Raw genomic sequence first — 21,099 nt, forward strand, 5'->3', positions numbered from 1 at the left:
TACTCCTGTTGGCCTCATTTTAGATGAGGAAACTGAGCCACAAAAATGACAAGGTATTTTCTCAAGTCTTCACAGCTCACAAGAGGTGGCTGGCAGGATTTGAACCTAGGCAGCACCCTGCCTGCCTCCTTGTCTTAGCATCATACCAGGACCAGGCACTCGACAGGGAGGCTGGGGTAGGGTCCGGGGAGGCGGGGGAGAAGTGGGGGCTGTCACGGTACAAAGATCTTTAGCCTGGGAATCAGAAATTCAAATCTGGTTTCTACCCAGGCCTTGCTGTGTGGCCCTGGACAAGTCCCCTCCCTCGCTGAGCCTCAATCCCCACACAGTTTATAGAACTGGCCTTTCTCCCACCTTGCTTCATATCTTCCTAATGGCTTTTTGAAGCCAAACGGCTATTGTTATTTACAATTAGCAGAGGGTCTTGGTCTCCCTTCCCTCCCACAGTCTGGAGCCTTCTTTGGCCAGGTGACCAGAGGATTCCCACCTGCTATCTCTGGCCTGGCTGCTATTGGGTACACAGCTTTCCCTCAAAGAAGGGGAGAAACAGAGAGAGAGATTGAGAAAGGGAGGATGGTTGCTTTTTTCTCACCAGCAGGCTCTGTCCTGTCTCCAGGCCTCTGGCCCCTGCTCTCCTCCCATCCCCTCATCTTCCTCACCACCGGCCATCTTCCTGAAGCCCAGGCCTTCAAGTTCCCCCTGGCCCCGCACCCCTGCCTGGGCCTTCCGCACCCCTGAATCAGCCGTCCTTGACAGAGAGGAACCTCGCTAAAAGAGCCCACTTGCCCAGGGAGGCCCGGACCCTTCCCTTCGGGTTTCCTGGCCACAGCCCCTCTTCTACTCCCTCTCCTCCCCGCGAGCTTTTCCAGGCGGTACTGAAGTCCTTCCTACACACACGCTATTTTTGTACCATCACTCTCTCCTTCCTCCCCCCTTCCCCCTACCTTCACTTACTTCCTGCTTTTCCTTCACCTCGGCCCAGCTCTGAAAGAATCGGGGCCCCTCTGGCCCTCACCCACCCCGAGAGGGGCCTTCGGCTTTGGGGCACAGCAGCAGGGCCACTGGGGAGGGGCGAAAGGCAGGCTCCCCCTTCATTCACTCCCCCGCTCCTTCGCCGCCTCCAGCCTCCCGCGGCCGGAGTCCGGAGGCGAGGGGAGGCCGGCCGCAACTTCCCCAGTCCACCTTAAGAGGACGATGTAACCGGCTCGCGGCGCTGACCTTAGAAAAACAAGTTTGCGCAAAGTGGAGCGAGGGGCCCGGGCTGTGGGCAGCCCCGGCGGCTCTTCCACCGTCTCGCAGCCCTCGCCGGCCCGGCGGCGCAGGTCCGAGCCCGGCTGGCCGAGGGAGGGGGTGAGGGGGAGGCGGTGCGGGGCCCGGGGCCGCCGCGCGGGCTTCTTAACTGGCATATTGTCGGAGCCCGGGCTCGTCCAGTCCTGAGCCGAGAGGGGCGCCCCCGGCGGGGGCCGCAGCCTGGGCCCGGGCCGGTGTGCGGGGGTGCCGGGGCCGCGCGCGCCGCCCTCCCTCCCGGGGCGCGCAGCCGGCGGGCGTTCGGCTGAGGTGCCGGCCGGGCTGGAGCCCCGCAGCTTCCCGCGCGGCCGGCGGGAGGAGGGGGAGGGGAAGAAGGGCGGGGGCCGTGGCCGGGACTGTGGGCCAGAGGAGGCGAGCCACGGCGCCGCAAGGAGCCCGGGCGGGGCAGGTGGGCAGCGGCGGGGGCGGCCGGGCCCGATGCCCCTCGCCCTGCCCTCGCGTCGGTCCTCCCTCTCCCGCGCTGTCTCGATCTGCGCGCCGCCTTGCTCACTCCGAGCTCGCTCGCTCGCTCGCTCTCTCCCCCTCTCTCGCCTCTCTGTGTCTCTGGCTCTCTGCCTGGCTCCCTTGGGTCTGTTTCCCTCTCCTGCCGCTTCTTTCGGGCCGTCCCTGGCTTCGTTTCTCGCGTGCTTGGGGTCTCTCCCCCTCTCCGCCTCTCGATCTCTGCGGGGGGCGGGGGGTTCTCCGAAAATCGCGGCGCTGACGGCGGCTCCTAAGCCGCTCCAGGCGCCCGTACCGGGGAGGTGGCGGGGGGGGGACCCGGCCGCGAGGAGAGGAGAGGGGGGAGCCTTAGTCATTTCCCCGCTCCAGTCCGCGCCCGCCCGAGCGCGCACTCACGGCCGCTCTCCCTCCTCGCTCCGCAGCCGCGGCCCATGGAGCCCTCCCGCCCGGCCCCCGGCCGCCTCAGGCCGCTGCTCTGCCTGCTGCTCGCTGCGTCCAGCGCCTGGTCAGGTAAGCACCCCCACCCCCCACCGCTGCCGTCCCCAGATTGCGGGTTCAGGCCTCTCAGACCGCCACTCGGCTAATGTCGAGCAGTATGGGGGAGAGGTGCCCGTAACCAGGGTTACAGATGCGGAAACTGAGGCCCAGAGAGGGACAACGACTTGCCCAAGGTCACACAGCCAAGGATGGAACACAGTCTCTCTCGACTCTGACTGTGCGGCACTATGCTGGGCACCAGGACAGACCCAGATGAGTTGGTTCACCAGCCCCTGCCCAATCTGTTGGCGGAGGCAGGCTGTCAGAAGCTTTCAGAGCAAGGCGCCCCCGGCTTCTCTAGAAGCTCTTATGTTTCCCACATGTTTGACTTCAGGGTCTAAGAGAAGGGGCAGAGGTCCTTCCAGTACTGACGGGATGGAACAGAAGCAATGTTGCAATTAGGGAAGAGTGAGCTATCCCTCTTGTGCGCAGAGTAAAACAGTGTTAGTATGGGGGAGAGAGAGGACGGGAGGCCAGGGTAACCCTGGGGTGAGCTGCTGCAATCCACAGATCCTGATGTGGAAACGGCGGATTGTCCCCGTGGTTGCCAAAGCCTCTCGCTGGATGGTCTTGCTCCCTGCTGCTCTCCGGCCCCTCCTCCTTCCTCCTCCCTTCCCCAGGCTTCCAGGCAACTCCCCGCAGCTCAGGTGCTCTGTGGGGCTGTTACCTGTGGCTCTGAGTGTGTCTTTTTGTTGGCCTACATCAAACACCTGGCTGTATCCAGCAGGCGGGCTCAGAAGTCTACCGTGTGTTCGCCAAGGGGTGAGGTCACCATTCAGGAGCCCTGCTTCTTAAAGGGGTTTTGCAGCACCCTGAGTATCCTGGGAGGGGGTGGGAGGTGGAGAAACTGCGTTAAAGGAGTTGTTGGAGAGAGAATGGGGATCTTGTTTTTTTGGCTCCTTGAAGCTGTGTTGTCAGCAGAGGGGTCTCTGCACCTCCCCTCCCCTGAGGAAGGAGGTAAAGATGAGCTCAGTATGCACCTCCCCCCTCCTGCATTTGCCTAGAGACTGGTAACCATCTGATAGCTGTGAGAAACAGAGAACTAGCAAACAGTGGGTGGAGGGAGTGGTGGGGGTGGACAGCAGCTTCTCTCTGGCCCACAGTTTCCCCTGATCCCCGGAACCCACGCAGGCATCCCCCCACCTCTCCTCTCCCAGTCTTTCAATTACAGTTGGGTCCTCGCTGGACAAGAGGAAGTCCTGATAGATTTCATGGCTCTCTGGTGAGCCGGTGGCATCTCTGATCTACTCCTTCCTGCCTGAGCCGGCCATTTACACCCAGCAAAAGTCCAAGGCCCTGCCCTGCCATCCTTCCTGGCCTGGAAGTGCACGAGGGTCTCTCTCAAGTGCTTAATTTTCCTGAAGCAGGGAACTGGGTCCAAGTTAATTTCTAAATGTCTATTCCAGACCCTTCTCTAACCAGGACCCTGTGGTTCCATCCCTGGCAAATGAGGGGTGATGCTGATTAATAAGTGGGCAGCTGCCTTTCCCAGGGCTACCTGGGAACACCAACACCCTTCTCGGGAGGAAATTCTCCCCCTGTTGCCTATAAAAACAATCTATAAAATGGTAAAGTTTAGGCCATAAAACTTCTGTTCCAATCCATTCAGCATCAATAGCCTGAAAACGTGGGAGCAGCAGACGGGCAAAGATTAACTTTGAAATAAATAAATCTTAGGAGGTAAGAATAAACTTCTTGGTTGAGGGTGGTGGGGAGGGGGTGCCACCGCCAGAGCTCAAGCATCCCAGCATCCTTCACTCGGTTCTACGGGGTCCTGGTCACCCTCGCCCGTGGCATGGAATTCACCTGGTTTGGCTGAAGGATGGGTCTTCAGACCCTTCTCTCAGGGCTCCAGGCATGGACTTTATGACAAAGCAGAAGAGAGGCAGGACAGAAAGGCAGGTAGGTAGAAGGAGGCAGTTGTCCAATTTTCTAAGAACATGGATTTGTTTGAGAAACTCAAATGTCAGGCTTAGGAAGACAGCTTTGGATTGAATGACTACTAGTGTCTCTGGCAGAACTGTCAGCCTGGGAAGTGTCACATGATTGCTATGGCTTCACATGATCACCGTTTGGAGGGGGCTGGTCATGTGAATTATCTTGGTTGGGGGAGACAGGGAAAGAAGTCTCTAAAGATTGCTCTCAGCACAAATGCTGCCAAAGGGAAATTCTGAAAAGAGGCTGGTGAAGTCACCAACCTGTGTTCTTGGAGCCAACGTGAGGCCTGTTTCCTCAAACAGCTTCACGGAGGGAGATTGTGAGGCTGGCAGAAGGGCAAGGGGCCGGGGTGGGGGCAGCTGGGCGGCCGGATTCTGCAGCACAGCATCGGTGCCTGACACTGAGCCTGCAGGCTCCTCACTTTGGCCCCACCTAGGTCTGGTGACCTCTGGGACCCCTGCTGAACAGACTTCAGATAAACCCCCATTCACTCCTCGCTCTGACTTGGAGAAGGCCAGGCCAAAATGGGGGTCAGGCTTTGGGGGACAGCTGGCCCTCTGCTGAACCTCTCACCTGTCGGAAGAGGGTAGCGTGCTGGTGACTCCTCTGTACTTTCCTAAGTGGTGAAGTTCATCTCACTTCCTCTTTCACAAGGAGAGAAAGGGGGGCGGAGTGCTTGGCCCCAAAGATCAGTCTGTGGAAGGTCCTTCAAGGCCTTGGTGTTCTCTGGGTACTTTCTTGCCATTAATTATTCCTTTACCAACCCCGTGGAGACTCGTGGTGTGATTCATTCCTTTACTTGCTGTCATCCAGCACGTATGAAGTCCTGATGGGAACCGTGTGTTGAGAGAAGGGAGGAGAACCAATGTTCCTTGAATGTTACCTGTGTTCCAGGCTGTGTGCTGAGCGCCTCATCTGTGTAATCCCATCAATCAGCGAAGCAAAGCATGAGTTGGCTGTTATCCCCATTTTGCAGATGAGGAAAATAAAGTCCAGAACTGGGGAAGTAACTTTTCCAAGCAGTAAGTGGTAGGGAGCCTGGATTTTGAATCCTGGCCTCATGGCTAGGCAGCCTTTGAGGGAAGAAATTCAATGACTTAATCAGGGTTACTTAGTCCAAGCTGAAGAGAACCAGAGGGGCCCCCACCCAGCTCAGACAGAGGTTTGTGGAAGGGTTCCTTCTGGGGCAGAAGTTGTTAACTGAGCCATGGTCATTTCTCTGAAAGCGCCCAGAGGATGCAAGCACTGGCAGCCCCTTGGTCCTCATAAACGACAGCTCTGGGAGCAGTGTGGCTCCCGTCAGAGCCCCCGATCTGGACAGCCGAGCTCTGGAGGCCCCAGAGCTGGAATCTTCCTCCCTGCATCTTCCTGGTGCCCTTTGCGACAGATGGAGAGGGGGTGTGTGAGAGGAAGGCAGTCTAAAACTGTTGTACAGATCCCACACACGCTCGCTTGCTGCTTCCAATGGCTCCGTGCGACAGATTATTTTCTTATTTGTAGTCCTGGACTGATGGAAGGTGCCCCCCGCTCCGCCTCTTTTGAATGTGCTCAGATTTCTGGTCTGTCAACACAATTCTAATCATGTCACTCCCCTGCTCAAAACTGTTGAGTGGGTCCAAGTTTTCTTTTTTTAAAAAAAAAAACCTACAACAAGGCCTGGGCTCCCTCCCTGACAGGCCCTATTCCTCAGCTACATGCTTTCCAAAGAGCTGACCTGTTGAGATGCTTCTAAACGACCAGGCTTCCTCCCTGCAGCCAAAGCTTTCCTGGCAGCTCAAGTGCATTGGCATCTAAGAGACCCTGAGAAGGCCTGCAGTTGTAGAAGCCCCAGCCAGGCCTTGTTTACTCCAGGGTTTCCTAGACATATGAACAAGAAGCATTGGGTTTGTTTAATGCCCATTAACACGCAGCCTAACCCAGTTTGGTAAATGCCTTTGTACAAATCCACACCCTCAGCTGAACTTTCTCATCTCTGTGCCTTCACTTATGCTGTTCCTGCCACCAGAGATGCCCTTCCCTGTACGTCCCTATCTTCATATGTCGGAATCCTACTCAGCCTTCCATTTGTGCTGCCTCATGTTCCGTGGGATCTCTTCCTCCTCTGAACATTCACCCCAGGATTTATCTAAAGCTACTCATCACTTTCCCCTTGCTTTATCACATATGAGTGCATGTTTAACTCTGGTTCACATAGTGGTTCTGCATTGTAGCCTCTCCACGTACAGACACAGCATACCCTACTTGGACAATTTATTGAGCTCTGTGTTTCGGTTTCCTCACCTGTAAAATGGAGTTGACATCAACAACTGTATTTCAGACACTAAGTCAGCCAACCCATGTATAACACTTGAAGCCATGCCTGGCAGGTAGTAAGTGCTCAGTACCAGTTTACTGCACGTTACGTTCAACCAGTGTTGTAATCGTCATTGTTTCGTTCTGTTGGGTATTCTCATCTATGGGAGTGGGACTGGTGTTGGAAAGCACCCAGCACAGCTCCTTGCACACAGTAGGTGCTCACAGAACAACAAAAGCTGTTGAGAGCGAACACGAGATTGACACTTTTCCCTGTGGCTTTTGTGCGGTTGGGGAGGACAAGTTGCGCAGAGACCGACCAGCTGGTGTGATGGAATAGTTACTGGGACTGAGCGGCCGCCATGGGCACCGCCATGGGCACAGCCTGCCTCTAGGTGTCTCTGTCCGGATCCACAGGGCTGGAATTGCCGATTCCTAGATCAGGAAAGCAGGAGGGGGCCTGAGAGAGCCATCAGTCAGCACCTCTTTGTGCAAATGAGAAAACTGCAGCCCTGAGGGAGGAAGGGACCGGCCAGGCTCACACAGCAGGTCCCTGGCAAGGCCTGGGTGGCATGCCAAGCCCCCTGTCATCCAAGCCAAGGCTCTTTAAAACTGAGCTGTGCTGGAAGTTTCCATCGTTAAAGCTAGAAATCTGACAGGATCCCAAATTCCCTGGAAAATACCAAAGTAATAATAATGGGAAACATTGTTTCTGGCCACTTACTGGGCTCAGCACTGGGCATGTATGATCCCAGTGGGACTCACAGTTACCCTGGGTGATGTGCATGGTTGTAATCAAATCCATCTGACCAGTGAGGAAACTAGGCTCAGAGAAACAGACCAACTTGCTCAAGGCCACACAGTAAGTGGCAGAGTCAGGATGACCATAGCACCCATGATGTACACTCACTAGGCATCACCTCATCCTGACAGGTAGAAACACCGAGGCCCTGGGGTACTGGCGTCCTGCCCTCTTGGCACTCCTCGCATATTTCTGTCAATCAGTGTATCCTTCTGGGAGGCAGAGGCGGCGGGTGTTCCCAAGATGTGTTTCTGTCCCATACTGAAGAAGGAATCATCTGTTTTCACAACTGAAACTGCTTTTCTGTTAACTTGGGCGTTCCTGGGACAGGTCTTTTGATGGAGCCCTCCACAAGGTGGATTTTCCCTGCCAGGTGTCCTGCCAGGCCCTCAGTCCAGAGAGATGCAGAACAGCTGAGGTGGAAGCTGGCCATTATACAGAATTGGTTCTTTGTGTCTGTGAGATTTCCTGGCACGTCCGACTGGGGGCGCAGAGTGTGAGATGGCTGCAGAGTAAGCCAGGAGCTGAGGGAGATCAGGTGCCCAGATCAGGGGGAGATTGGAAGCCAGGAGTGAGGGATGAGCCTTTAGGCTAGGGGCCCGGAGCCGGAGCGTGTGGGTGACGATGCCACGGTGGGTTCTAGTGCCCTCATCCTTCAGAGCCCACATTGTCCTCCAGAAGTGGCGGCCCATGCTGGAAAAAAGTAGTGCGTGGTGTGCTAGGGACTAGCTGAGCTGTGAATCTGTGCTGCCTCTTCCTTATCTTTCTATTTTGGAAAATTTCAAACATTTGCGAGATGAGGAATGGTGTGAGGAACCCCAGCTTCAACAGTCATCGGCCATTCATGTTTCACCTGCCCCTCATTTTTCTGGGGGTGGGGGCAGGAGGGAGGATTGTAAAGCAAATGGTAGACATCAGGCATCATTTCATCCATCAATGCTTGGATGTGTGCCATTGTCTAATCCTTACAGTGAGCCAGAAAGCATAGAATCCTTCATCCCTATTTTATGGATAAGGAAACTGAGAGTCCCCAAAGCTGAGCTGGACTCCTCCCAAGGCCACATAACCAGTGAGAGTTAAATAAAGCTGGATCCAAGGCTTGGTTTACTCAGCCATTTTTCTGTCCTTATTATGGTCATTTTAATTACAAATATTCATTCAACAAATATTTTTGAGCATCTGTGTGCCAGAGGTGGCTCTAGGTGCTAGGGATACAACTGCAAACAGACAAAAATACCTGCTCTCATGGCACTGACACTAGTGAGGAAGGAAAAACAGACCCAGGTAAACATTATGTCAGGTGGAGACAAGTGCCGTGAAGAGAACTAAAGCAGGTCGAGGGAATAGAAGGTTGAGTGGGGAGAGAGGGAGGGCCTCTCTGAGGAGCAGAGGCCTGCATAAAACTGAGGGAGCAACCATGAGAATATCAGGGGAAGAGCAGGCCACACAGAAGGAGAAGCAAGTGCAAAGGCCCTGAGGCTGGGATGGGTTAACTGTGTTCCAGGAATAGCCAGTGAGTCTGGACTTAAGGGAGATAGGCAGTAGGGGAGTTAGGAGAGGTCAGGGCCAGACCAAGTAGGATCTGGTTCACTGAGCACTTGACATTGAACATGTGAGGTCATGTGGTATGGTCACTACTCTGTACATCATCTCATTTAATTCTCACCACACAGTTCTATAAGATGGGAACTATTATTATACCATTGGACATATGAATAAAGAGAGATTCAGAGAGGTGAAGTGACTTGCCTAAGGTCACACAGCTTATAAGTGCAGAGGTAGGATTTGCGCTCAGACCACTAAACACTGTAGCATCCTCATCACTGCTTTCCTGTTTTCACTCTTACCCCCTCCAGTTTCTTTACCCATAGCAGCTGGAGTGAATCAAATCCTCTTCGTCCTTCTCCAAACTTTTCAGTGGTTCCCACTCTGCCCTTAGAATAAAATCAAACTCCTTACAATGATCCATGAGACATGGCATTTTCTGGACCACATCCGTCTCTCCAGCCCCAACCAGTACCACACTTGCCTTCCTCCATGGGCTTCAGCCACAGCAGTCTTCTTTCTGGCCTTCATGTGCACCAGCTGCTTTCCTACCCCAGGGCTTTTGCACTTGCTGTTCTCGCCTATTGGAACACCTTCCTTGGTCTTTGCATTCTTCAGGTTACAGTTGCAATCTCACCTCCTCGGAGATGCCTTTTACAACTGCCCCATTCTAAAAGTGGTTCTGCTTGTTATTCTCTATCGTGGCACCAAATTCGTTTGCACTCCTAACCGTTTCTATATTTGTTTAATTATTTCAGCCCTGTCTCTCCCACTAGACTATAAGCTACATGAGAGTAGGAACTATGTCTTATTCACTGCTGGGCCTCCTGGGACCTTACACAGGGCCTGGTAACAGTAGGCAAATTAATACATATTGGTTGAATGAAGAAAGACACTCATTTTAAAAAGGGAGCTCAGAGCCATGAGGTCCCACAGGCAGTAACCCTGGCTGGAAAGCAAACCTGTGCTCTAACCACTACACAGTCCTACCTCTGTAACGGGGGCCATGACCACACTGCAAACCCCTGCCTATCGTGCTGAAATAGGGATCCCTAAAATATCAGGAAGCACAAGATATCAGTGCCAGCTGGGATGGAGGTAGGGGCCCAGAAACCCTGGAATTGGTACTTAAACTCTGGCTATATAGAACAGCTTGCCCCAGTGTATACACCCTGGTGAACGAGCAGGTAAACCGTGAAACGTGACACAGTTCGTGCTACGCCCTTTTGGCCTTGATTTGGTTTGGAGGGCCTGACTCGGTGCCAGCCTCACCCAGTGGGTCCTTCATTGCACAAGGCTGTGTGGTGCAGTGGGTGAAGTTGTGGGTGGAGTCAGACTGCTCCGCAGCCCTGTGACCTCGGCCAAGTGGCTGTACCTCTCTGAGCCTCAGTCTTGCCCTCTGTGAAGTGGGGGTGATGACAGCCTGTGTTGCTGGGTCCCTGCGGAGGCTGGTGAAGCCTGTCGTGCTCCTGATAATACCCGTGCTCAATGCTCATTAACCATCATTACTATTCCTGTTCTCTCTGTGTGATCACCATTTTATGGTTGGAGCTCTACAGAGCAGGTGGAGGTCCTGCTCCATCACTTACCAGCCAGGACTTGGAACTCAGTACACTGCCCCTCTGGGCCTCAGTTTCCCCTTCTGTGAAGTGGAGGCTCAGCTTAGCTGCTCTCCTGCTGGTCCCTTCCAGCTCAGATGCTCCAGCCAGGATGCCTCTCTCACCCTTCATCTTGATGGTACCCCAGACCCCCTCTCTAGCAGGGGAGGCAGTGGAGAGGTACCCACTTTGGGGCACATTCCTGAGTGAATCCAGCATGTGCTACTTCTTGGCTGTGTGCTCTGGAGCAGGTGTCTTGCCCTGCTCTGAGCCTCAGTTTCCTCATCTGTAAAACGGAAATGCTACCACTCTTTCCTCCTGCACAGGGACTGTTGAGGGTTAAGGGAATTAAGAGCTGTGGAAGGTGCTTTTGTGAACTACAAAAAGCACTGTAAAAGGCATCAGCGGATAGTGTCAGCTTGGGGAAAAATCTTGTCCAGAGACTGTCTGCTGTGGGCAGCATGGTTTAATAAATGTGCGTTCCTTTTAAGGGGGCCTTTATCTCAGCTGGGAAAATGTGTGTACGTCCTTGGTAGCCTGAGAATCCAGAATCCTGAGCCAGAGGGGACCCAGTCACAGGGGGAAGAGGTCGCACGTGACTGACCTCAGTGTTTTGAGTCCTGCCTCTCAGGGTCTCAGCTTCCTTACCTGTAGGAAGGGGCTGGTGACGACAGCACTTGCTTCACTAGGCCGTCATGACAGTTAAATAAATGAGGGCTCCCTGTTATGTGACCTCATCCACACGTTGTACCCATGACGCCATGGCCGGGCAGCACCAGGGCCTGTCCTAGAGTAACAGCTGGGCCTGGAGGTTGGAAGGGCACCGCCTGGGTTCTCAGCCTCTCCAAGCCTCACTTCCGGTCTTCAGTTTCTCCCTCTGCAAAATGGGGAGGTGGGAAGGAGGTCCTTAGGTTGTCAAGGACGTGGATGGTGGGTGTTAGTGCCCCTGCATGCTCTCCCAGCCTCACCTGGGCCCCACCAGGCCTGGCAAATATGAAGGGTGCTTACAGCACACACGTATCCATAGTTCTTTCCCTGCTGCTTTGCAAAGAGGGCTGCGCTGCGAGCATTTCTTCGTTGCCTCCAGATCCCGTCTAAACCTAGCAAATGCTCACCAGGGCTCTGACCCTCCCTGCCCACCCCCCCGGCCTCCCACAAACAGCGCATATAGCCTGCCCACAGGTCCAGCTCCAAGTGGTCTTGTGCAGACATTGGGGCAGAGCTAGTTCTGCCTCAGAGAGAATCCTTAGCTTCTCAGGCTTAAGGCTGGGATCCTCTGTCATCCTCTTCATCCTTAAATATCCACTGCATGGTGACACTGCCCTGCGCGAGTGCTTCCTCTGTGCCAGGAGCAGCACTGAGCTCTTTACACACATTAGCCTGTTTCATCCTAGAAGAGCCCTAGTGTTATTATTATTATTATCATCGTCATCATTCTCATTCTACAGATGAGAAACCAGAAGTCCAAAGGGGTTAAGACACTTCCTGCGGTCTCATGAGTGGCAGAGTTAGAATCCAAACCAGAATATGCATTCAACAAATGCCAGGCACTGGTATAAACCTGAAGGAAACTGCAGGGAACAAAACTAAATCCCTCTCAAAGGGCTTATAAGTGAATCTAGGGTAGGGAGATAGATGCTAATGAAATTGACAAATGCTTGTAATATGTCAGGTGATATGTATTGTAGATACAGGGTGATATGTGTTGTAGAAAAATAAAGCAGAGCAAGGGACGTCAAGGGGGGTAGTGTTTTATATACCATGCCAAGGAAGGCCTCTTAGGCCAGAAGGAGGTGAGGCACCCAACATGCAGATATCTATGGGATGAGAGTGCCAGGCAGAGAGAATGGCAAGTGCAAAGGCCCTGAGGTGAGTAGAGAATCTGGCATGGTTGAGAGCAAGACTGCAGGACCCTGGGGGCCACCGCAAGGATCCTGGGTCTCACTCTGAGTACAGTGAAGGGTGCAGGAGGGTTTTGCACAAAGGAATGATGTTACCTTAGGTTTTAGAGGCTCCTCTGGCTACAGGGGAGGATACATGTTACACAGAGGTGAGGTGGAGCAGGGAAGCCGGTTTGGAAGCTGAGATAACGATCTAGGTGAGGGACAGTGGTGCAGTAGAGGTGGTAGGGAGAGGTCAGAGTCTGGCCAGATCTTGGAAGGTGAGCCAGCAAGCTCTGCTAATAGCTGGCTGTGGGTCAGGAGAAAGATGGGAGTCAAGGAAACGTACAGATCTCAGGCCAGCTCTTCCAACCACTGAACATTTGGCCTTGGGGAGAGAGACGATGGTACCCCATTGTTTACAGGTGAGAAAGTGGAGGCTTAAAGAAAAGTGACTCTACCAAGTCACTCCACTAGGGCTGAAATGTAAAGGTCTTCTGGCTCCAGAGCCCAAGCTATGGACTGTCCTGGCACCTTAGGAGTTTACCTGCTGCATGGAAGGGGCTACCAGGGTCTGCCCTTTCGCTGCAAGGGTATGGACAGTACCCAGTTCTCTGAGTTGCCTGGAGTGGGGGTGAAGGAGAAAGTACCCTGGGCCCACTGGGCCCTCCCCCACTTTATTCACAAGGCCATGTGTATCCTCTTTTGTGCTGGTTCCAAGGCAGGTGCTAGTTTCCACCGCAGAACCTGGGGCATCTCCGCCCAATGGGTACCAGTAGACCGCTCCCAGTGATGACCTGCTGTTCAGATGGTAACTGAAGCCATCCTTTCAGGTGCTAGGTTAGCCCAGTCCCTAGCTAGCCCTTCCCCAGCTTGCTCACAGCCATTGAGCATGTCCCAAAGACTGTGCCCTGGTCCTTGAATTGTGCCAAGCCCTTTTCTCTCCTCCTCACCTTTGTGCAGAGGAAGAAAAGTTCCACCTTCTTGAATGCCTTCCCTTCTCCCCAGCCTCTGTCAGCTTTCAGGATGCAGCTCAGGGACCACAACCTCCAGGAAGTCTTCTCAGATCTCACCCCTCTTCCAATACCCTATCCCCAAGCCTCTTCTTGCTCACCCATCACCCTGCACATGATCACTGCCTGTGTCCGGGACTCTGCCCCACGATGGTGGGGATCCATCTTACTTGGCTCTGTGTCCTGTGACATCTAGGACAGGGCCTAGCAATAGAGTGAGGTTTGAAAGGGCATGAATGAATCATTCTGACTCCAGAGGAAAATCAGTGCCTAGCTGAATCAGAGCCCCAAGCTCCCCAGATGGGAACTGCAGAGTCTACACAGCCATCACCCATGCAGCCCCCTCCTGAACGCATCCTGGGGACCGTCTGCCCCACCCAGGGTCATGAGCTTCAGCAGGGCATTTCCAGGCTGGCTTCTTTACCACTGTGCCCTACGGCTAGCACCCAGTCAGTAGGTGCTCAGGAAAGGTTTGAGTCTCTGGTCAAGGGCAGGACCCTGTGCCAGGGGCCACGCATCACTTTCCCACCAGGAGCGAGATTTGAGGGAAGCATCTCCCCTGCCCTGCTTCCTCTCTCACCACCCTGTATGTGCCAGGCGTGTTCACCACTGGGTACACTCACACACTTGGGTGCATGGACACACGGTGTACACAGACAGTGGTCTCCACACACGCTGGGCCCCTGCTCCCCAGCACTTAAAGCACACACACCCTCACATTCACACTCATGTATACAGCATTTCCATCGCACACGTGCCCTCCCTGCACGCACACACACACACACACACACTTGTGCGCACGTCCCGCTCCTATCCTCCCCTGCCCACACACATACTCTATGCACCCACATGCTCACACCCCTCCCCGATATCTGTCTGTTCACACCTTAGGTGCAGACAGACCCTCTCATGCCACCAACAGGTTCACACCCACATTCAGATACTCTCCTGGGCACAGTTCACGCCCCGCTCCTGCCCCGGTCCCTGGTCCTCTTCTGACACACTTCTGAGCTGCACCAGAGCACGTTCCTGCTCACACGAGCGTCTTGTGCACATGCCCACCCATGCACATGTGTGTGAACACTTGTTCTTGGCGCACTTGTGCACTCGTGTACCCACTCCTGCATCTGCCCTCTTTCACTCCTGTGTGCATACTCCCATCCACGCTCCTGCACTACACACTCTCGTACTCAGACACCAAAGATACCAAAGGCAGCACCTGATGAGGTGCTGCTGTGTTGGGGGGATAAACCAGCAGCCCCCTGAGGATGGCCGAAAACGATCGAGGTCAGGAAAGGGGGATGCTGAGCTGTCCCGGCTGTGGGGGCCGCGGTGGATGCCATCTTGGGATGCCGAGCCCTGGGCACTGCCAGACCTCCAGCCATAGCCTCCCAAGCCCCGGGGTCCTTGAGTTTGTGGAAATCTGAGGGGTAACCTCCAGCCTGTCCCCAAGACCCCTGCCCTGGTGACCCACTGCTTCCAGGAGCAGGCAGGCTCCCATGCAAGTGGCAGTGAGCACCCATCAGGGGAAGGCTGGCTCTTGGGAAATGTGCGTTTCAGCTTTGCCTCTGCATCTTTATGAAGCAGGAGGGATCACACCCAGAGATCACAGTGGCCCTGTTTCCCTCCCGGCAAGTTTCAGTTCTAAGTTGATTTGTTTGTTCCATTAGAAAAGCATCCATGCTTATTTTTTCACTTCTGATGAAATTGTTTTCATCTTTTCTTAATCTCAAAAACTACACGTGATCGTTGTATAAAAAAAAAATCAAATATTTTTCCAAGTCCAATGGTCAGGTTTCAGTCCCCATCTTATTTCATCTCTCGCACCCTCCTTGGCCTATTCGTGGAGGACAAAGTGGGTGCGGTGGGGGGAAGCAGGTCATGGGGAGGGGGCAGGAGATGGGGTCAGAGGTGCCAGCAGGAGTCCCTGTCTAAAGGGTTGAGGCTCAGTCCAAATGTAGCATTAGGGTTGTTTCTTTAAAGTCTATCTTGTCTGCTCGTGTGCAAGCCCCATGAGGCCAGGACACAGCCGTTCTGCAGCCCTGAGCTGAGGGCCTGGCTCACAGCAGATCCTGGTAATTCATCACTGTCCAGCCACGCTGTGAGCTCCCTGCATCCTGTGGACAGAGTTCCTCGTACAACAAGTACACGGGGCAGTTCCACCCACTGTGCTGACTTCTTCCATTAGATAACTTACGTGTTTTATTTCATTACTTAATATTCTTCCAAAAGCAACAAATGTTCACTACAAAAAAGAGAGAGAGACTTCAATATATTATTTGCTATAAAATAGAAAATAGGCCTATCCCCATGTCCACCCTGGTCCACGCTGGTCCCATTTCCCAGTCGTAACTTACCTCAATATCGTGATGTTTATCATTCTAGGCCTTTTCTCTAGACGATTAGATCAGTCAGTCTGCAGATGTTTATTGAGCATCTGTTCTGCGCCAAGCACTGTATTTTCTTATTACCAAATGGGATACTGTAAATATTCTTTAATAGGCATCCAGTTTAGAAAATCTGAAAATACCCAAAATAGAAGGAAAAAAAGGAAAAACCCATTAGATTCATGATCCAAAGAGAGTTGTGTTTTATAGCTTTGTAGTTGTTTATACCTTGCAGTTGTTTATCTATACGTAGTTTTAGTTTACAATGTCATGATCATACTGAAAGCAGTTTTCCTGCTTTTTTATTGCACAAGTAACACAAACAGAAGACGTAAAAGCAAAATCCCTTGGAAGTCTACTACTCACAGTTAATTACTACTAATCTTTAATATCAGATATACATTTTTTTCAAAACTAGAAGTTTGGGATCACACTGAAAACATCACTCAGGAACTGACTCTGATCTTGTAGTCTATTTCTGTGTCCATAATTATAATCCTTACATGTAGGCTTGGTCATCACGTGAGTTCATCATCAGGGGATCAGCAGCCTCCTTTTCTTGGAAATTAGAATATTTCCAATTTTTTATTTTTATAACAACACCTGAATGAATGAAGCAAAATGTTTGCACATATCCTTAGTAACCTGAGTATGATTTTACATATTTATTCACTCATATTTTAACAACATCAAAACGTTGATCACAGTTATCTTTGATGGTATTCTATGAGCTTATTATTTTCCTTTTATACTTTTTTGTTTTCTCTAAATGCTTTGCAATAAACAGATTTTATTTGCTAACCACAGTATCATTTAAAATTATGCCATGCAAAAATTTCCAGACTGCTACAGTTTCACAGTGATGGTTTTTTATGGCTGCCTGTAATTCCATCTAGTGGACAGGCTACTGTTCACTTAACCTTCCTCTGTCATTGGCCACTTGGGTTTTTTCCCAACTTTTTCAAGATCATTACATGGGAACCCCACTCCATATTCGGGGTCATGTCCTCATGGAACAGCCCAGCAAGGGCTGGAGAACAGGTTTCACACCTGTGGTACCTCCTGCCACACCGCTTTCCCAAAAGGATGTGCCACTCTCCACTCCCACCAGCATCACGTGACGATGCCCAGCTGCCCTCCTCTCCCAGAGACAGTTCAGGCCGCTAAACCATCGCTTTCTCTGCCAGCGTGATGACCCCAGGCCCAGAACCGCGGGAGTGATTTTTAACAAGGCCGATTCCCAGAACAGAACCTGCCGAGAAAAAGAAAAGCGAGCAAGTGAGGGAAAGACTCTGCTGGAAACACACACACACAAGCAGATTAAAATAATATTTGGCACTTCTGTCGCACTTTTAAAATTCTTCAAACGCTTTATAAACACTAGCTAATTAATTAAGCCTCCTAAATCTGGCTGCAGTTGGTAGAGAGAGCTCGAGAGGAGCTAAAAAAGGCGGGGCGGGGGGGGCAGCCCCACACAACTCCAGATTTTATTGTGGCCTCCTGGCTGTGACTGCAGGCCTCCGGCTGCACAAGAATAGCCCTGCCCCAGCCGCAGGCCTGGCTCCGCACCTCCTCTTCTGCTCCCGCCTCCCTCGCCAGCTGCTGACTCACAGCCCTGTGCGGTGGTATTGATAAGGATAATAATAACCACCATTGATTGCGTGTCTATGGGCCAGGCACAGTCCCGGGCTCCAGGCTCGCCGTCTCCCAGACCTGCCTGTGACAGCCCCTTTAACAGATGAAGAAAGAGCCTCAGGGAGAGGATTTGCCCAGGAGCAAGTGAAATCCCTCCTTCCTTCATTAATGCGTTCATTCAACGTGTATTTATCAAGGGCCCGGTGTGTTCCAGGCAGTGTTCTAGGTAGGGGACTGGAAACACTTCCTTGTGGATCCTTCATCCTGCTTGGGGGGAACATGACAATCCAGAGAAAATCAAGTCTATAATAATGTATCTGTGATAATAACGGGAACAGAAACTAAAGTTTAACCAGCACCTGTGCTGCAGGCACTTATGTCCAACTGTGTCCTCATGACTGTCTTGGGGGTGTGGGTGCCAGTACCCCACTTTGTGGGTGACAGAGTGGAGGCCCAGGGAGGGCGGGGGCTGAACTGGCTGAGGGTGGACCGTGCTCTCACCCAAGCCTGCTGGCCCCAGCGCCCGTGCTTCCTGCCAGTGGCATTTCTAGTCCAGTCTCCAATGTGGAATGCAGCCCTTCGGGAGTGGTCCTGGCTGGATGCTCTTGGCAGCTGTTGATGCTGCCTGGGATCTCTCGAGGTCCCTGCCTGCCCCTGTGGGCCTCCTCCGTGTGCCTCTCACACACCTGGTCAACAGTTCCACCCCAAGCCCCTGTCCTCTGCAGACAGTGGTTTCTTCCCTGCACCATGAGGGTCAGGCTGTCCTCAGGCTGCCACTCTGCATTTCCACTCACTGGCCATGAGAAACGGGCAATCCCTGGCATGGGAGTCAGGGCTGGGACCACAGGAAGGGGATGAGAGGCCTGTCCCGAGGCCCTGGGCTTACCTGCAGTGAAGGAGTCTGTGGCTGGGTAAATACACAAGGTCTCTCTCCAGCTCAGCCAGAGGTGAGGGGCTGCTCGGGGCATCAGCTGCAACCCTGTCCAATGTACAAGGCAAGGCGGCCTCGGTCGGGACAGGACAGGGTCACATCAAGGGCCAGTGGAGCAACCAGGCAGAGGCCAGTTGGCCCATCTGCACCTCTGCCAGGCTGCTGCCACTCCGTGTCTGTCTTATTCTCTCTTCCCCCCGCCTCCTTCTCAGTCTCTCACTCCATCTCTGTCTGTCTGCCCCTCCCTCTGCCCGTCTCTGTGGTTCTCTCTCTGTCTCTGTGTGTGTGTGTATGTGTGTGTTTCTCCAAGGTCTTCATGATCTGTCCTTTCTGCCCACGCCGCACCTTGTTCAGAATCAAGGCCCTGGCTGCACCTCCCTCCAAGCCTCTACAGCACCTCTCACAGCATCCTCACCAGGCCTGTCCATCTTCCTCCTGTGTCCCCCTCCCTCCCAGCCTCCTCTACTGGGAGTCCCTGCTCATGTGCCCCAGTCCTCTCCAATATGGGGCTCGGGTCCCTCCCCACCGCCAGCCTCTAGGACCCCTTCCAGCTGTCCAGCCTGGGAGCCCTGGAGGCCCGACCTGGGTCCAGCCCCTGTGTGTCCCGGCACCCAGCCTGGGCCTGGCCTGAAGGAGCATCAGCGAGATCTGGTGGGAGTGAAGTTTGAGCAGCTGACCCTCCTCATTTATTCATTGTGTGATGGCAGTAGCTTCCCCTGCGCCCAGCTTGGTGCTAAGTGACTTCTGCGTGTGATCTCATTTTCTTTTCGGAACACGCAGAGGCCTGGGGGTGGTCTACCCATCTTGTAGACGAGGAAACTGATACTAAAGCAATGCATAATCAGGTCATGGGTGAATAAAAAGTGAGCCAGGTCTCAAACCAGTTCAGATGGCTCCAAAGACCAGACCCTTCTTTTTGACACTGTCCTGGCCTAGGCATGTTGTTTGTTCCTACTAGAGATCCATGGAGACGGGCCCATAGTAACTGACAGATAAGGAGACTGAGGCTCAGAGGGCAGTAAAGGGACCTGCCCAAACTAAAGGTATCAAGCAATAGCAAGTGTGCAGTTATCGAGCATACTCACAGGCCTCCCTATGGGATCTTCACGGTCGCCTGAGTGATAGCCAAGGTCACACAGCAATAAGCCTTGAGCCGGGACTCACACCCAAGTCCTTGTACTTCACAAGTCCACGGCCCGGACGAGCCCCAACTGCTGAGTACTTTTCCAGGGCCTGCTTCCTGAGCCAGACCCAAAGCAGAATCTAAACTCCTTCTAGAGCCCCCCGCACACCATGGTGCCACCTACCTCTGAGCCTTTGCCCAGGCTGCTCCCCCTCTCAGGAACACTGTGCCCCTTTCTTTATTCCTGGTAAATTCAGATTTGAATTGAGAGCCCAGTTCAGACATGACTTCCAGAGCAGGCTCGAGTACTCAAACCTACTCTCTGCCGCATCATTTAAGCTGTCTGTGCCTCACTTCCCTCTCTTGTATTAGGGTCTCACGTTACAGGCTCATTGTGCGGGTTACATGTGATACACGTGCAAGGTGCTGAGGTCAGGTGTGACTCATGGTGCGCTAGGTCAATGAAAACTTGTTGATAAACACTTGAGAAAACCTACAGGATCACCTAAGGATGAATAAGTAACTGGATTGTGTTTCCCTCCAGGAGTGGCAGGTGAGGACGAGCTGCAGGTGATTCAGCCTGACAGGTCAGTTTCAGTTGCAGCAGGAGAGACGGCCACTCTGCGCTGCGACGTGACCTCCCTGCTCCCCGTGGGGCCCGTCAATTGGTTCAGGGGCACAGGGCCACACCGACAGTTAATCTACAGTCTCAAAAATAGCCCCTTCCCTCGAGTAACAACTGTTGCAGATACTACAAGGAGAAACAACATGGACTTTTCCATCCGCATCAGTAACATCACGCCAGCAGACACCGGTATGTACTACTGTGTGAAGTTCAAGAAAGCAAGCCCTGACGTGGAGATTAAGTCTGGACCAGGCACTCATCTCACTGTGAGTGGTGAGTATGGCCTGGGTCTCTTTTGTCCCCCTGGTCTGTGACAACAAGTCAACAAGAATGCCCTCCACCCTTTGAGAAAAAAGAAAAAAAAAAGGATCAAGTGCAGCAGTGGGTGTTTATATCATGATCTGATTTCACTCCCTTCTACAGATCAGGGAAACTGAGGCCTGCAGAGGTCATGCTACTTGCCAAAGGCCCCACAACTGGTAAAGCTGGGAAAAGTCTGGAACCCCAGTCTGCCTGGCTCCACAACCCTTGCCTTTTCCATCCCGTCTAGCCCTTTGGTTCCAGGGATGAGGGAACTGGAGGTCTGAGCGACTTGCCCCATCACAGCCCAGGTATCACCTCCTGCCTCCAGAGAGTGCTCCCCTCAATGTGGCTGAGTCTTCTCTTTATTTAGCACCTATTGAGCACCTACTGTGTACCAGGCCCTACTCCAGATGTTATGGAAGCAGCAGTGAACAAAGCAGACAAGGCTCTTCTCCCGTGGAACTTATGTTCTCTGCCCTTCCAAAGAGAAGTCTATCCAGGGCAGGGTTTCTTTATTTCCTCTTCAGAAACATCACACTGAGAAGAAATTCCTAGAGGCATAGGTTCAGTGTTTACTCTGATGGCCCAGGCTAGAGGAGATGCCCAGAGGTTGGGTGTTTCCTGGGGGTCTGTTGGGAAAACCCTCCTGCGATTCAGGGACTGACTCACAGAGTCACTGAAGCCTCCCAGCAGAACTGGGTCATCTCAGAATGTCCCTCCCCAGAGAAGAGTTTCCCCATGTGG

At 53.1% G+C, this 21,099-nt stretch overlaps 1 protein-coding gene across 4 annotated transcripts in view; it reads left to right on the forward strand.

Moving 5' to 3' along the window:
• Positions 1-986: 986 nt before the first annotated feature.
• The window catches only part of SIRPA (signal regulatory protein alpha), a 43,051-nt gene continuing 22,938 nt past the window's right edge, over positions 987-21,099 (forward strand). The window contains exons 1-3 of one of the 4 annotated variants that reach the window (XM_032604229.1): positions 987-1,322; positions 2,169-2,256; positions 19,972-20,325. In XM_032604229.1, the coding sequence (XP_032460120.1) occupies positions 2,178-2,256; positions 19,972-20,325 (433 nt within the window). In that variant the 5' untranslated portion in view covers positions 987-1,322; positions 2,169-2,177. Of the gene's footprint in view, positions 1,323-1,673; positions 1,697-2,168; positions 2,257-19,971; positions 20,326-21,099 lie in introns of those variants that run through there. The other 3 variants (XM_032604232.1, XM_032604233.1, XM_032604230.1) reach the window with 3 other exon arrangements.

The sequence above is a fragment of the Phocoena sinus genome, chromosome 15 (assembly GCF_008692025.1).
Source record: "Phocoena sinus isolate mPhoSin1 chromosome 15, mPhoSin1.pri, whole genome shotgun sequence".
Taxonomy (NCBI): Eukaryota; Metazoa; Chordata; class Mammalia; order Artiodactyla; family Phocoenidae; genus Phocoena; species Phocoena sinus.